General features: G+C 38.0%; 1 protein-coding gene across 1 annotated transcript in view; it reads left to right on the top strand.

Annotated features, from left to right (window-relative positions):
* The window catches only part of PPP1CB (protein phosphatase 1 catalytic subunit beta), a 31,296-nt gene extending 15,404 nt beyond the window's left edge, over positions 1-15,892 (top strand). Inside the window, exons 3-8 of the mRNA XM_068424909.1 lie at positions 1,580-1,810; positions 2,158-2,262; positions 7,352-7,423; positions 10,884-11,035; positions 13,421-13,555; positions 14,173-15,892. Of these exons, the coding sequence (XP_068281010.1) occupies positions 1,580-1,810; positions 2,158-2,262; positions 7,352-7,423; positions 10,884-11,035; positions 13,421-13,555; positions 14,173-14,277 (800 nt within the window). The 3' untranslated portion in view covers positions 14,278-15,892. The remainder of the gene's footprint in view (positions 1-1,579; positions 1,811-2,157; positions 2,263-7,351; positions 7,424-10,883; positions 11,036-13,420; positions 13,556-14,172) is intronic.
* Positions 15,893-16,236: the final 344 nt, after the last annotated feature.

Here is a 16,236-nt window from a genome sequence, read left to right as displayed (position 1 = left end):
TGTAGTTCTGGAGTACTAGACTCAGCATAGCAATGACTTGTTGAGGAGTCTTCTCTGTTTTCTTCTGGTTGTGACCTGGAGATTTCTAAATACCAAGTAGAATAAGGGTTTTTTTGCAACATATGTGAAGATTATTTTAGCCAGTGAAACTTCAGATTGTGTCTGTAATTGGGTAGTGGATAATGTTCTTCGTTATTAGAAGAAAATTGGGAAGTGACTTCTCTCCCTGAGTGAGAAATAGTTATGGCAGAATGCTGCCTAAAGGAGGAAGTATTGCGTTTCTTATGGAAAGAATAAAGAGGAATATAGCTATGTACTCTTCTTACCACTGTGTATGCTTTAAGAATTGAACTCGAGAGCATACAGGTTTGGGAAACTTTTTTTTTCCTTTTAAGATTATGAAAAAAGTTGTGTGTTGGGTTTTTTGCTTTAAGATCATAGTATCTAGCGCTCTACTGGAGAACAGCTGTGCTTAACGAAGTTGAGATTTTGCCTCTGAACAAGCAGCAAAAGTGAAAATGCATTTATGGAATACTTAGTGTAAGGGATGAGGAGGTACTAAATTTAAACAGCATAGAGCTTGTACTGGAGGCTTCTTGCGTAGCTTTTTTCCATTCAGTCACTTTGGTAATGAATTCTGCAGTCAGCTGAAATACATCGCATGTATTCTACAAATTATTGTAGAGCAGCTTTGGTATCTTCTGTGACCTTATGGGCAGCTCACAGATAGTTAGCTTTGGCTAGTCTGATACAATATGCTGTGGTGTTGTAGTTGCCACACAGAGGTGTTTCATGGGAAGCCTGCTTAATTTTAAAGCTGGCAGTGTGATGAGTAACGTGACAGTTATTTTTCCTAAGATTTACCTGCAGGGTTGAATATCTTGTAAGGGATATCAGTCTCTGAGTCTCTGTACTGTGTTTTATATGAATAATTGCATCAAAGGAGGAATTACCCTAAATGCTGGGGGATGGGAATCTTATCACAGCAATGTTATGGGAGGACAAGCAGTTGACCTTTGAAGTAAGCACTCTGCCAGCACAATTACAGAATGGTTAGGGTTGGAAGGGACCTCTGGAGATTACCTAGTCCAACCGCCTGCCATGTTGCCCAGGGTTGTGTCCAGGTGTGTTTTGAATATCTCCAGAGAAGGAGACTCCACAACCTCCCTGGGCAGCCTGTTCCAGTGCTCTGTCACCCTCAAAGTAAAGAAGTTTTTCCTCATATTCAGATGGAACTTACCAATGTTCAGTCTATCTAGATTCTTTGCTGATCTGTTTTTGCAGTAAATAATGTGACTTAACTTTTTCTTAATATGTTGACTTCTGTAGCTTTGGGTTTTCGGATTGGTTTTATAACTGACATAGCAGTTCTGCAAATACCGTGGGTTATTTACATTTAGTGAGTACTTCAGTTTGTAGTATTAACATGGTTCTTGCCTTGCTGATACCAGTCTGTTTTTAAAGGAAATATGAATGCTTAAAAGTCAGCTAATCACTTTTTATTAATTGATCTTAAGTTCTTGATTTGTGTACTCTTTATGTTGTTGCACTAATCCTTGGCAAACATTTTCTTGTTCAGGTGATATTCATGGTCAGTATACAGACTTACTTCGATTATTTGAATATGGAGGATTCCCACCGGAAGCTAATTATCTTTTCCTTGGAGATTATGTAGACAGAGGCAAGCAGTCTCTGGAAACAATTTGCCTATTACTGGCGTATAAAATCAAGTACCCAGAAAACTTCTTTCTCTTAAGAGGAAATCATGAGTGTGCTAGCATCAACCGGATCTATGGATTCTATGATGAATGTAAGCAAAACCTGTTTATTTTGAAAGACTGTTATACACTAATATTGTATGTTAGAGACACTTCTAGTAGTCGCTGTGGTACTGCAAGGATTTCAATGTCCTGTGAACCTGCTTTGAAATTTTCTAAAAGTACATTTCAAACCAAGGTTAAAGTCACTCTAGAGAATTATTATTTGCTCTTCTGCTGTCCTTGAAATGCTGTTGCAGGAGACTGAAACCCAAGTACACTAAGAGAAATAAAGCCCTGTGAAGACAGTTTGCTAACATTTTTGGTCAGGTTGTGATATGTATTGCAGGTTGGCTTTAAGAAAGCCTTCTCTTCCTAATGTCGCACCCTGTTCTTGTAGGCAAGCGGAGATTTAACATTAAGCTGTGGAAGACCTTCACAGACTGTTTTAACTGTCTGCCTATTGCAGCCATTGTGGATGAGAAGATCTTCTGTTGTCATGGAGGTAAGCTGATGACTACTTTTAAAGGCTGTGTCTAAACTGATCTTTGGGATAATGCTATACTGAATGGAGTGTGGATGTGCATACCTGATATGTAGCTGGAGACATTTAACCTTACATTGTCTGTAAAGGTTGCTGTTATGCCTTGTGCTTTTCTGTGCACCTGGCAGTAGACAGATGTCATGCTTACCTGATACACCTGGCCCTCTGTGCCTGAGGGGCAAGTGCATCTGTAAGTATTCCCATCACTATGTCCCTCTCAAGGATACTGAATGCTAGAATTCTTGCCTAATTTGCCACGACTTGTTGCTGTTACCATCTATCAGTGCAGCCTTAGCTAATATTGGCATCCCTAGCAGTGAAGTGAAAGAATAACTTTCACAAGTAATCCCAGCTCTATACTCTTGGGCTCTTTAGCTGCTTTCATAAGATGTTGGTGGAAGAGACCTCTGAAGTCAACATAGTCAAGCCTGCTGCTTGAAGACAGACACTTGTTAACGTTAGAGCAGGTCAGCCATGGCTTGCTCTGACTCCATGAGACCTTTGCTATTGGAAGATACACGTTCTGTGGGCACCTGTCCCAGTCCTGCCCTGTTCTTGTAGTGAAAAAAGTGTTTGGTGTTGATCTGACTGAGGCTTGTGACTTGTCTGAATATTGGAACTTGAGTGCCCCTCTTTGTAGAAGGGGACTCCCCATGTTTTTACAGGCAGTGATGCTTACAGGTTTTCAGGACCTTGCAGAGTCAAAACAATTGACAACAATTTCAAATTACTTGTAGTAAGAGCCATCCTGCCTTTTTGCAGCTGTTTTTGCAACTACCTCTATTAATAAGCGACTTGATGCCTTGCACTGAGTGGTCCAGAGATGGTCTGGTAGGTGTCACACCTGCATTGTCAGTGAGATAATTAGAGATTAGTGGAAGTGAGAGCACTGCAGAAACCTCTAGTTTGACTGAACAGCTCCATTTGGAAATAGAAATAGCGTGCACGCAAAATTCCTGAGCAGACTCTTCCAGACTTTGAGAGGTTGTATTGATGGCTGCCAGCCTGCCTTTATTAATTACAGGTATCTCTGCAAGAACTCTGCCTGAATGGAATGTGCTATAAAAGGATCCTGACTTGGATCTTGTATTGAAAGCTTCTGCCTTCAATGCCTGCTAGTATAGGCTATGAGAGTCTTATGCATAATATGCTCTGAGGTATTGTCATGTCTCTGTAAATACAGAATTAATGCAATGACAGACAGTTGAGTCTGCCAGTCTACAGGTAGCATTGACATGTTAGAGAAAGTACTTGTTTTCTCACAGGTCATCTTTTCATCTCCTTCTCAATCAGTGTGATGTGGTGTCTTTTCTTTTTTAAGAACTGGTACCTGTCTTGGGAGCTACATCTCGTAATTTTAAGAATGTGAGATACAAAATCACTTCTGCACTGAGGTAGCCATTATCAGTGGCTAAAACAATTTAATAAATTTATTTCCAAAAAAGTTGTTGAAGAAATTATTCTTTTACTGTCATACTTTTTTTGAATTTTGTTTTATTTGGGAAACAGAATGAATGGTGACAAAATACTGTGGTGTTCAGACAAACAATTAAGCTTAGGTGGGTGGTAGAAGGTAAACAAGGAAGCTTAGCAGGTAGAGTAGAACGCTATGTTCTGTGACAAAACAGATATATAATGGATATTTTATGTGTATATGCACTTGAGACCTGAGTTATGAGCAAGAAGCCTAGAAAGCTATTTTTTAAGAAAAAAAATTTAAAGTTTTATAATAAATGTATTGAGGGGATTAACCTCTTGTTTAATCAAGGAGGAAAACTTGTATTTTGTGCATAATATGCTTTAAGGATCCTCTTATGAAAAGCAATATTTACTATATTGAATGCTATTTGTCCCTTAAATTTGTACAGGCTTCATCTGTAACTGAACTTACTGTCACTCACAACTGATCTGCAGCTGTGAAATAAAGTGAAAAGATTACTAATGTGCTGTGTGTTCCTAATAAATGAAAGTGGACATTCAGCACATAAATAAGTTTTGCCCTTTCTCCGCTCTTCTCCAGTCCTATCCAAACTGCATTCCAGATCCCATGAAGTCATGGACTGCCAACGCCTTTTCACGATGTTACTACTATAATAAACGCTGAGGCAGCAACACAAAGCATTCAACTCTGCTGGAGGTTGAAGCTAGCATGTAGATAGAAGGTAGGTGCCTTTTTTACTATATTGCGCATTTTTGCATAGTTTATTTTAAAAATACTGTCCTCTGGGATATATAATAAAACTTTGCAAAACCGCATAACATAGTAAAACAAAAGGCACCTAACTTACCTCAGTGGGCTATCTACAATAGCTTAAAATCCTGAGTCAGCTTTTTTTACCTAGACTTTTCTGGATATCTGCTGTTTTGAGTTCTCTATCTCACTATATAAATGAAACCTCTCTTGCCATGCCTGTCTCCAAACGTTCATGCTGCTGAAAGGATTTTTCATTTTATCCTTCCCATCACTTCCCTCTCTCTTCCGTGTCTTTCCACATAGCTCATACAAGTCATATTTTGGCATTTTCTTAAGGCTGTCCTATCAGCTTACTTCTGACTTTGCTCTTTGTCCTTTGTCTTGCTTCATTAAAGCTTATTCCATAACCATTCCCGACTTCTCCCTTTTGCTCTGCTTGGTATTCTGTACAGTATTGTTCTCTTATCTGTGACACCACTCTCTAGTTCTAACCTTTAGAGACCTTATGTGATTACTTTCAAGTTTCTATAAATTAAGTGCATGTTGTAGTGTCATGTTGATGGAACACATTGGTCTTATCACATTGGATTTAAGCTCTGGGTAGAATACTGGACTTACATAATATTTTCAAGCTCTGGAATTCTGTTGTGACATTAATGACAATGAAACGTATGTTGAAGGTGAAGTGTACTTCATAATCTTACATAGTATCCAAAGAGACCTGAGGAGCTTCCTGGGTTACACTATAAGAATGAGTAACCACGACTCTTACTTTACCAATTCCACCCCGATCAGGGAGTGGTTAAAATCTAGAGCCTGGATTTAATGAGTCTGCCAAGAGTAATGACAATTCGTTTTCTGATTTCCCTTAGGGAAGGGGTGCTGTTACGCTTCCAGAAGATAGTATGCTGAAAGATACTTTCTCTGTGCTTAGCTGTCATTATGTGACAAGACAACTTAATTTGATTGCGTACTTTTCAGTTTTCTTTCAGTACACAGTAGATTGCAGCAATCACTGTAGTGGCAGCAGCTTGACAGTGAGCTTTAGTAGCCTGTGTTTGCATTCTTATTTCCTTCATTTAATGCTGATGGTGTACAACTTTTGTCTGTAGATCTGAATTTGAGACATTAGCTATTTATTTTTCTGCAGGGGGAGTTAGGAAAATATTTGGGAAAAGACCTCTATGGTGGTTACAAAGAGGTCTGCAAACATGCAGGCAGTTTTGTGGGGTTTTGCTCTTTTACAGTGGTGTAAAATAGCATGAAAATTAACAGCTACAGGGTTGAGACATGGTTTGTAATAACATATTTTCTTTTAAAGAACTTAATGTTTTGGGTGCAACCTGAAATGCTGAGAGCTCTAACCTCATAGAAGGTCACAGACTGGTTGTGCTTATTTATTTCACTGAGATTGTCCATTACTATCTCAGGGTGTGGTGCTGAGTAGAATCTGAGTAGAATTGGCATGCCTTTGTGCTAATGTGATCTGCATGCAAATGGATCAGTTCTGAGGAAGGGGAAGTGGTAGGTTGGTCAAAGTTTAAAAGCTGATTATCTGCCTGAATTTCTATTGGTATCCCTGTATTGTTATGTAAGTAGAATCGACTAAAACTCCTTTGATACGCTTTTTAATGTAAGATTTCTGCCATCCTTCACAACTCCAAGGTAATATTGTGAAGACAACTTTAACAAGCTGCTGAGGATAGAAGGCTTTTATCATAAGACTGCTTCAACAAAAATAATCTAAAATCTTAATACTTGAAGAAAAGTTCCTCAAGTCTTTATATCAAATGCATTGGAGTCATTGTTCCTGTAACACGTACGTTGCCACTGTGCAAACTGATGTCAGCTGTAATTATTTTACACGGTGACTTCTTTCCAATGACAGGTTTTCTTCTGTCGTGTTCAAAGTTCTGGACTGAGTCAAATGGATATGGCTTGCTAACATGAAATGTGTTTCATCACAAATTAGGTCTTCATGCTCTATTTCCAAATTTGCAACTTTCTTAATTAGGTGATCTTGGCCTAAGTCATTTAAGTCACTTTAGGGCCCTTATTTCAGGACATGTTAAGATGCTAGAGCATCTAGTGGGCTCTTTTTCATGCCTGTGGACCTCGGGTAGAAAAGCTCTAGAGTTGTGTACTTAAACTGTTCAAAAAGTGGCTTTGGATTCCCATGCTTTGGCTGTAATTACATGTTAATATGGCAAAACTATATAAAAAGCTGTGTCTTTGTGATAAATGAGGTTTTGAGTATCAGGTGCTATGGTTTTATAAATGACTAAGCAGCTGAGCTATAGTAGATGACCACCTCTGTGCTCCTCATCTATTGCGGTTGCACAGTCTAGTATTCGTTTACAGCATCCAGCGACTGCTGCTCAGCTGATGTGTGATAGAACACTGAAATACAGTGATACAACTTGTGATTCCCGTCATACCTGCAGGCTGCTTTGACTTGTGAACTTCTAAAACTGGACAGGGGATTTTCCTTTAGCTTTTCTAAAGTAAGGTGGTTGTAAAGGTTGTCTGCATCCAGTTTAATTGTGTTAGGTAATGGGAGTGCTATTCTTCACTGGTTCTCTTTAGTAAGCTGTTTAAGAGAACATACTTGACTGTAGAGTTCTGTGCTGTGTGGCTAAAAGGATGGCAGGAAAACAAAACCCATTACTAGTTTCACTTGTGTTATCTCTGTCCCTCTGTTCAGGACCTTAATTGTCTTATAGCAAGCTGTCTTTTGTTTATATTGCAGTGGAAACACTGGATGCTGTATGACTTTGTCTAATAGTGTATTCTCTGGAACCCTTTTTACAGCAGGTAAAATATGTAGATAAGTCACTTGTTCTCTTGTACTTACAGGACTGTCTCCAGATCTCCAGTCAATGGAGCAGATCCGGAGAATTATGAGACCTACAGATGTTCCTGACACAGGTGAGTGATATGGAATTTACTGTAAATAGGTCTTAATGATGAAACAGGTAAAACGAATTTCTGTACAGACAATGCAGTGATATAACACAACCTCTGTTCACAGTACAGTATTCCTTGATATCTGTGCAGGGTGTGAGTCTTGCTCCTTATGATCACTAAGTTGTCTGACATGTTAGAGGCTATTGCCCACATTGTTATTGCGTGTCATAAGAGTACGATACATTATCCAAGTTTGGATACATTATCCACATTTGCCTTAAAACAAACTTAGAAATCTAATGAAAAATCAAATGAAACTAATCAGCTGTTCTTTTTCTTGCCTTGGTTAGGCACACCTAAACCTTTTAGTCTATCAAAGAACAACAGTTTAAAGCTTGATGAGTATTATTTAAAGTATTTAGGCTTCTCTACTTAGGGCCATGTCTCCTTCCTCTTTAAATTTGTAAAGTGTAGCTCCTACTCACTGCGATTGGGATTTCAATTGTTTGTATCAATGTGCTAGTCCTGAAATTTTCTTCTACTAATACATCAATACTTTGTATATATGTTGGATGCAAATTGCCAGTGCTTTATGTGCAATATTCTTTTGAATGGTTTAATTAATAATCTTCTTTAGTGTCCCATTTATTCCAAATTTTATTACTATTGGATTGAAAAGACTGTCAAGCAGTACAATGGGATATTTTTTAAAGTGTTGATTTCAACAGTGGTCTGAAGTTAACTTTCTGAGGAGATACCACATCTAAACCTTTTTTTGAAACACAAATTACAATAACAGTTAAACCTTGGAATAGAAGAATTCTACTTCCTGTAATGTTCCTAAGTGCTGATGCATAGGAGTAATTCAGGGACTAATATTAATATATCTACCATCCCTTAAACAGCATCTCTGTGCAAGCACACTTGACACTGAGAAGCATTGCTAGACTGGTAAATGAGTGTTTCTGTAGTATAAATTACTAAATTGTTCCTTTTATGCTAGGTATAGTTCAGTCAGTGCATAACCAAATAAATGTCAGTACAAATGAGTCAATCTTTACATTTATCAGAGCTTTCAGAAAAGGTAGTTCTATTCTACAGGCTAGTACTACTGCTTGAGCCACCCCCACTTCAGGAATGCCCTTGCAGAATGTAGTTCTGGTTTCCATGGATACTCCGCTGAAATCATGTATTCTTAGTACCTCCTAAAAATAAGTATAGACTTTTTAAAAAGGCTTTTAATCTATAGGGTGGTTGCAGTCTTAATTTTGCTTTTAGAAGCAGTAGCTGGATGTTTACCAGCAGAGGTAAAATGGAATGTCCCATCAGAGGCATGTGTGCATATGGTACAGTGACATAGAAGGTCTTGGCCTTTTGGACCTACTTAAGGCAACCGATATTACGGAATGGAAGTAAATCTCATGGAAAAATGAAAAATAAACTGAAGTGGTCTCACTTCTGTGAAAGTTTCACATCCTTAAAAGTTATCCCTTTGTGGAGGGATGTCACTTGGTGAATGTTTGTGTTGATACAGAAATTCCTGGTAGGTGTTCGTGTGGCTTGTGCTGAGATCAGATCATGGTGATGGTTTCTTCTAGCCTGATGCAAAAAAAGCCTTTTCAATGTCAACTGCAATTTAAAGGCCCCTTGTTTTGGTGGCATTTTTATGGGATTTGTAAGCTGTTTGCTCAAATCTGACTCTGTATTCCAACTTAAATCACTTGCCTTTGGTAACTGTTAAAGTGTGTGCATTTTGTGAGGCCAAGGTATAAATGATGTGTTTGGTCAGCATTGCCAACCATTTGCTTATTAGGAAACTGTAACTCCCTCTTCTGTGTAATCTTGAATGCCTTGTATCAGCTGTGTTATGGTATGCTCCTGGTCAACCTAAGCTATTGCAGTGGTAGATATTGTATGTTAAAATATAAACCTGCTTGGACAGCATAGTTTAGTTTAGGCAAACTTGTTGCAGGGGTTCTGTTACGCTGCTGATGGAAGATTTACCTATTGGTGTGTATAACCATAAAGGTTATTTGATTTTGGGGAGAGAATAGGAGAGGAAGTGCTTCCTAAGCAGCTGAGACAAGCAGCTTCTGTCACTTGTTAGAAATTCATGATAAGAAGCCATTAAGGATTGCAGTGCAACTATTCTGTTTTGAAAAACATGTTATTCAATATAGAACTAAATTTCAGTAAAGTAAGTTTTTGTTGTATGCTGCCTGTATTCAGTAGTTCATTTCTAGATAGATATTTTATTTAAAATGCAGTTGTACTTGCTCTGTTCTTTGTCTTTTAAAAGCAAATAAAATCTTAGCTTCTGTTAGAGAGGAACTGTGACAGGTACCAAAGACCATTTGATAGCTGTGTGTAAATACAAAATAGTCTAGTGCAGAGTAGGTTTCAGACATTAGTTTTGCTTGACTACAACTTGAAGAATCTGTTATTTAAGAAATAGTGTCTTCAGTATTTTGTTTGGCAAATAACCAGATGTAATTGTAAATCAAACTTCTGAGTGCCAGATAAAGGAGCCTGCTGGCATCTCTTTCAGATTGTGAAACAATGCTCTTAAGTATTTAAATGGCTATGGGTTAGTCATCACAGGTAAAGAAAGGACAATTTCATGGAAAACTATGAAATACATTTTGAATGTTTTTTGTTTTGTTTGTGTTGCAGTTGAATTGGCCTGATTCTTTCTCATGTGGAAACACTTTGAAAGTTCTATGTATAAAGGCATTGCGGTTGATCTAGAGAAACTTTTTTTTTTAGTACCCAGTTTTAACTCCAGAGTTAGCTGCCTTTTTCGTGGCAGCAGAAAAAAGACCTTGACCAGTGCTAAAACACCAGAGAGGTTTATTGTTCTAATTTAGATTCCAGACTGGTTGGCACAGGGCTTTTTGAAAAGTCAACAGTAGTCCAAGCGAACTGAAAGTGCTACCTGAAGCAATATATCAGAATTCTGCCTTGTTAAATTTTGATTTAGTCACATAAGGTTCTTCATGTATGGTAAGAAAGGTAAGAATCAAAGCTGTTCCACGTTCAGAAGCTTGTGGTACAAGTTTATTTTCTGTGTTTATGACTGGCTTTGCATAGGATTTTAAAATTTACTGCAGCTTTCAAAGTAAGCTTTCTTGGTGAGTTGTGAAATTGATGGTTGCCTTTTAAAATGTACCGACTGCAGTATTTTTAAACTCCTCAAATGCTCACTGTAAACATGCTGAATATTACAATTAAATATTATTTCAAAGAACTATTTGGTGCTGACTTGTTTCATCTCAAGCTACTATCACTGGTGAGGGGGGAAAGAACTCCAGACTTCTGCAGACTGTATCTTTTGTCTAAGTCACAGTTTAAGTATTTCTGAATTTGTTGCTAAGGCCTGTTTTCTTTAGGAGAGCTGCTCTGGTAATTACAATAAAACTATTTGACATTATAGAATTATACCTCCTAAGACTGGCATCCTCACTTGTGTTGTCTTTTAAAGGCTTGCTGTGTGACCTGCTGTGGTCTGACCCAGACAAAGATGTGCAAGGTTGGGGTGAAAATGATCGTGGGGTCTCTTTCACTTTTGGTGCTGATGTGGTCAGTAAATTTCTGAATCGTCATGATCTGGATTTGATCTGTCGAGCTCACCAGGTATGAATTATGCTGCTGTTGCTTCTTAAAACCTCTCCTAGACTTTCTGCCTCTTTGGTGCTGCTTATCAGTAGGATATATTTGAAACTTACTTTACATTGTGTTAATTTTAGGAAAAAAAAAATCTTCCTAATAAAAGGACTATAAGGCTGTGTCCTTCTATTAACTCATAGTGAACTGAGTGTCTAATGTCAGTAAAGTAGACTACTAACACTAGATTTCTCCATTGATCTTGTATTGTCTGTTTACTGTTAGACTGTTGTATATGAACATTAGAGGTCAAGTATCCAGGTTTAAAGTGGCAAAGTGACTTGAATTCAAGATTTGCACTGAAGTTTCAGAGTTCTTCCATTTCAGTCATAGTCAGTTCTCTGGTAATTGTGGCTTAAACTATATCTTCTTCACTTCATGGAAGTATTAAATGCATTTTGAATGTTTCTACAAACACGTCTGCACATACGTTTTCACAGTTGCCCTCGTTTTGGTTCAGCTATCTCAAATACTTTGGCATAGATTGTTTAACTTATTAAAATGTGCAGAAAGCAAGGTTATTTTTGGCATCATCAGTCTTCAAGTACACTTTTTTGTAGTTTTTATTAAGTTACTTTAAGCAAGTGTCCTAGTTAGGTGGACATCAGGTTTCAATTTCCTGTATAGCATTTCAGTTTCATCATTTAATCACTTTTAAAAGCTCTCTCCTGTGAAACAAAAATAGGCTTTTCATTCTGTGTCACTGTTAGGCTTAGGTATACTGTCAGAACACTTCAGTATTTCTACCTGCAATTTTATTGCTAAAACATTCAAGAAGATTAATCGATGTGTGGAACGGATATTTCTTAACTGCTGATCAAGATTGCTACCAATTTCCCATAGTCACGTAGTCACTTCAGTTCTTTTATAAAGAAGTATGACATCTGGGGGTCCTAGTGGACAGCAGGATGACCATGAGCCAGCAGTGTGCCCTTGTGGCCAAGAAGGCCGATGGCATCCTGGGGTGTATTAGAAGGGGTGTGGTTAGCAGGTCAAGAGAGGTTCTCCTCCCCCTCTACTCTGCCCTGGTGAGGCCTCATTTGGAATATTGTGTCCAGTTCTGGGCCTCTCAGTTCAAGAAGGACAGGGAACTGCTAGAGAGAGTCCAGCGCAGAGCCACGAAGATGATTAAGGGGGTGGAACATCTCCCTTATGAGGAGAGGCTGAGGGAGCTGGGTCTCTTTAGCTTAGAGAAGAGGAGACTGAGGGGTGACCTTATTAATGTTTATAAATATGTAAAGGGCAAGTGTCATGAGGATGGAGCCAGGCTCTTCTCAGTGACATCCCTTGACAAGACAAGGGGCAGTGGGTGCAAGCTGGAACACAGGAGGTTCCACTTAAATATGAGGAAAAACTTCTTTACGGTGAGGGTGACCGAACACTGGAACAGGCTGCCCAGAGAGGTTGTGGAGTCTCCTTCTCTGGAGACATTCAAAACCCGCCTGGACGCGTTCCTGTGTGATATGGTCTAGGTAATCCTGCTCCGGCAGGGGGATTGGACTAGATGATCTTTCAAGGTCCCTTCCAATCCCTAACATTCTGTGATTCTGTGATTCTGTGATTCTGTGATTCTGTGATTCTGTGATTCTGTGATTCTGTGATTCTGTGATTCTGTGATTCTGTGATTCTGTGATTCTGTGATTCTGTGATTCTGTGATTCTGTGATTCTGTGATTCTGTGATTCTGTGATTCTGTGATTCTGTGATTTTAAAAGACCATGATGATGGGACCAAAGTGAGCAGTTGGTGCACTAGTTTCACTGCATTATAACGTGAGGCTTCTGTTTTGGGGAAGAGGGGACATCCTTAGCTGATGCATTATACTACTTGCACTGTTTTAAAGGTGAATTATGCTTGTAGAGAAAATATGGCAGAACCACTTTGCTTTTAAAGCATCATAATTCTAAAAAAGCCCTACACTTGAGGTTTGTACGATCAGCACCGGTGTAAGTGAAACTTAATGGTTTCAGTTGCAATGAAGATGGTATTGAGACTCTGTGTACTCCAAACTAATAGGTCAAAAATATAAATTTTGTGTGTAAACCATAAAATACTGTGAATCCTTAAACTGGCAGTGCATAATCAGACTTTAAGTGTGAAACTATTGAGCAGTCAAGTTGATGCATATTTAACATTGGAAGTGTCAGGTTAAACTAACTGGTTTGGCATTCAGTGTCCAGATAAGGCAAAATGACTGAACATGACCTGTCTGAAAGCCAAGACATAAAATACCTTTTTGTTGAGTCCTTGTCATCTTATATATAAGTTTTGTTTGCCTCAAGACTGGCTTTTTTCTTCAAAATTTATCTTTTTTTTTTTTTTTTGTGAGCTGTATTGATTTCTCTGGTGTTGACAGGTGGTTGAAGATGGATATGAATTCTTTGCTAAACGGCAGTTGGTCACCCTATTCTCGGCTCCAAATTATTGTGGAGAGTTTGACAATGCAGGGGGCATGATGAGTGTGGATGAAACTCTGATGTGTTCCTTTCAGGTACGATGTATTTGTACATTAAGTATTACTTTAGGTGTTGGGTTATGTGGACTGAGTTAGTCTGCTTGTTGACATGCTTATGGTTAGTCTAGGGTAATATACTTGAGCCACAGAAAGGACTGCACAGCAGGCTGGTGTTTGTGGACAATTAGAATTGCAAACCAACTGTTCTCCAGAGAACTGTGTGGGATTTGCTATTTTCCAAGCTTCTGAATATTAAGTTATTCCCTCTATTCAGATGCTCATTTCAAAATTTAATTGGGTGATTCTTTTTAGTCAAACCTAGTGATCAGAGTACCTAATGATGCAGACTAATGGACTGTTGTGTCCCTTTTAGTGTGGTTACCCTGACCAGATTTTAATCCCTACTCCTTCCTGGACATGTTTTCAGCCCCTTTTCTTTCCCCTTCCCACCCCAATGTAGTGGTAGAACTAGAAGGATTTAGAAGTAGTATTATTGTTGTGTGTAGGATTAAGAAATTTGTAGGATTGTGATATGATTCCCACCCACCTTCACCCCTTCTGTTCCTGCTGAATGAGTTTTCATGTTGGCTTAACAGTATTTGAAATGTTCTTAATTATCACTGACTCAATAGAACTTCTTTATTTTCTCTAAGATATTGAAACCATCTGAAAAGAAAGCCAAGTACCAGTATGGTGGACTGAATTCTGGGCGTCCAGTCACTCCACCTCGCACAGCTAATCCACCGAAGAAGAGGTGAAGAAAGGAATAATGTAGAAACACCATCAGATCTGTCAAGGACAAAACTCCATATTACAGTATATAATAAGTGTGCACTGTAAAACCATCCAGCCATTTGACACCCTTTATGATGTCACACGTTTAACTTAAAGAGACGGGTAAAGGATCTTTATTAATTTTTTTCTAGTAGAAAGATGTGCGACACTGTATTGTAACAAGTTCTAATATCCAGCATAGAGTAAAAAAAATATTAGGAAAAAACTATTGCAACTACATATTCACATTTACCACGGTTTTTAAAGTTGACCAACATCCCAGTTAAAACTTGATGTAATAGTTAAACCAGATGAGAGCATGATGTTCCATTTGTGTAATGTGGTCTTATTGTTGCTTGATTGCTTTTACTTTGGTTATTTTGTAGCTAGAATGAGGCAATTATAGTATCTAGTCTTATTTCCTGGCTTTTTGAAATTGAAATAAGGGGCTTTTTAGAACAGCCATTGATCTCTTATCTTCCCCCTAGCCCTCTGTTGTTCATAATAATGCCGCCCAAATGTGTGCCCCATTATAATGCAAAGTCTATAGTATGGTAGTGATTAAAAGGCAAACAGTCCAAAATGCCCAGACTGGACAGCTTGACAGCCAACATAAATTGAGACAGAAAAACCTGTCTTGACTTTTAACTTAAACTGCCACACAATGAATTTGTGCACTACACCATTTTAAATTATTGACGTTACACTGTGCTATGGCACTTCATTTAACTTAGGACAAAAATGGTATTGCCTATTAGTTGGTAACTTGATTATGTGGTACCTTGGCTTTAGTTTTATTAGCATGGAACACCTTTGGCATGCTTAGCTTCCAGGTAACTCCCTACCTGCATCAAAATTCATCTTACATAGTTCCACAGAACATGAAGATCCTTATTTGCTAAGCCTTTGAAAGCTGACATTCTTTTTCATAAGAGGGTGTGTTTATCAATGGACAACAGGCTAGCTGACAAGTGGCAAGCTGAAAATGCTATAGGAATGTCCAACATGATTATAAGGCTTATGTCACTAAAGATTATATCCTCTGGATTTTCATGATCAAATTTCATATACTATTGTATAGACTTCTGCTTTGTAGTGTACTATAGTAGCAATAATTTCTGTACATGATCAAGAGTTAGGCAGTATTTCTTTTCAGTTCTCTCCTTTCTTAAGAGTTAACATTGGCAAATGGCAAGATACAGAGAACGTACAAAATTTATAGTAGGATAAATGAAAGGCACAGGTTTGTGATGCTTTAGGATGCAATACTTGATATAACTACAAAAGCTTTTATCGAATATTGTCAAATTTGTAAGATTCTTTGGGGGAAGGCTTCAGATTTATACCATTCTAAATGTGTGCATCAGTAGATGTAAAACTCTTGACTTCGGTATTGTCTTTGAAAATGTTAAATTGAGGATTCTGGTAACTTACGTTTTATGAACTGGCACATTATATAATGCAAGAAATATATTGATTTCTGACACAGTGAGCAAGTTCTTTAAAATGGATTTCAGTCTCTTTTTTTCTAATTCCATTTTGTTTTAAATGCATATTTTAAATGTAGGTTTTTTCATTTAGTAAAAGTTGTCTAATTCATTTGAATGAAGTCTGACTGGTTATTTTAACATACCTTACTGTTACTCAAGAAGTGTGGACTTTGTTGTTTAAAAAAACCCAAAAACTTACAGCATATATATCTGTTACTGACTTATTGGATTGGTCTGTGATGTTGAACAGTGGTTTACTTTATCCCACCTTGAAGCAAGCACCAGAGTTTCAATACATAGAATAAAAGGTAGAAGCAGATTTCTTCTGATATTGCTCAAAGACACTTGTTCTTGAAAGTCAGTCATGAGAGCTGTGTGAGAGTAACTTCAGTTTGTGACAAGGTAATTGGTGAAATCTATCCTGTAAGCCCTGACAGGGTAATTTCGTCTAAG

The sequence above is a fragment of the Nyctibius grandis genome, chromosome 1 (genome assembly GCF_013368605.1).
Source record: "Nyctibius grandis isolate bNycGra1 chromosome 1, bNycGra1.pri, whole genome shotgun sequence".
In the NCBI taxonomy this organism is placed as follows: Eukaryota; Metazoa; Chordata; class Aves; order Nyctibiiformes; family Nyctibiidae; genus Nyctibius; species Nyctibius grandis.
This window is presented reverse-complemented; position numbering and strand designations above follow the sequence as displayed.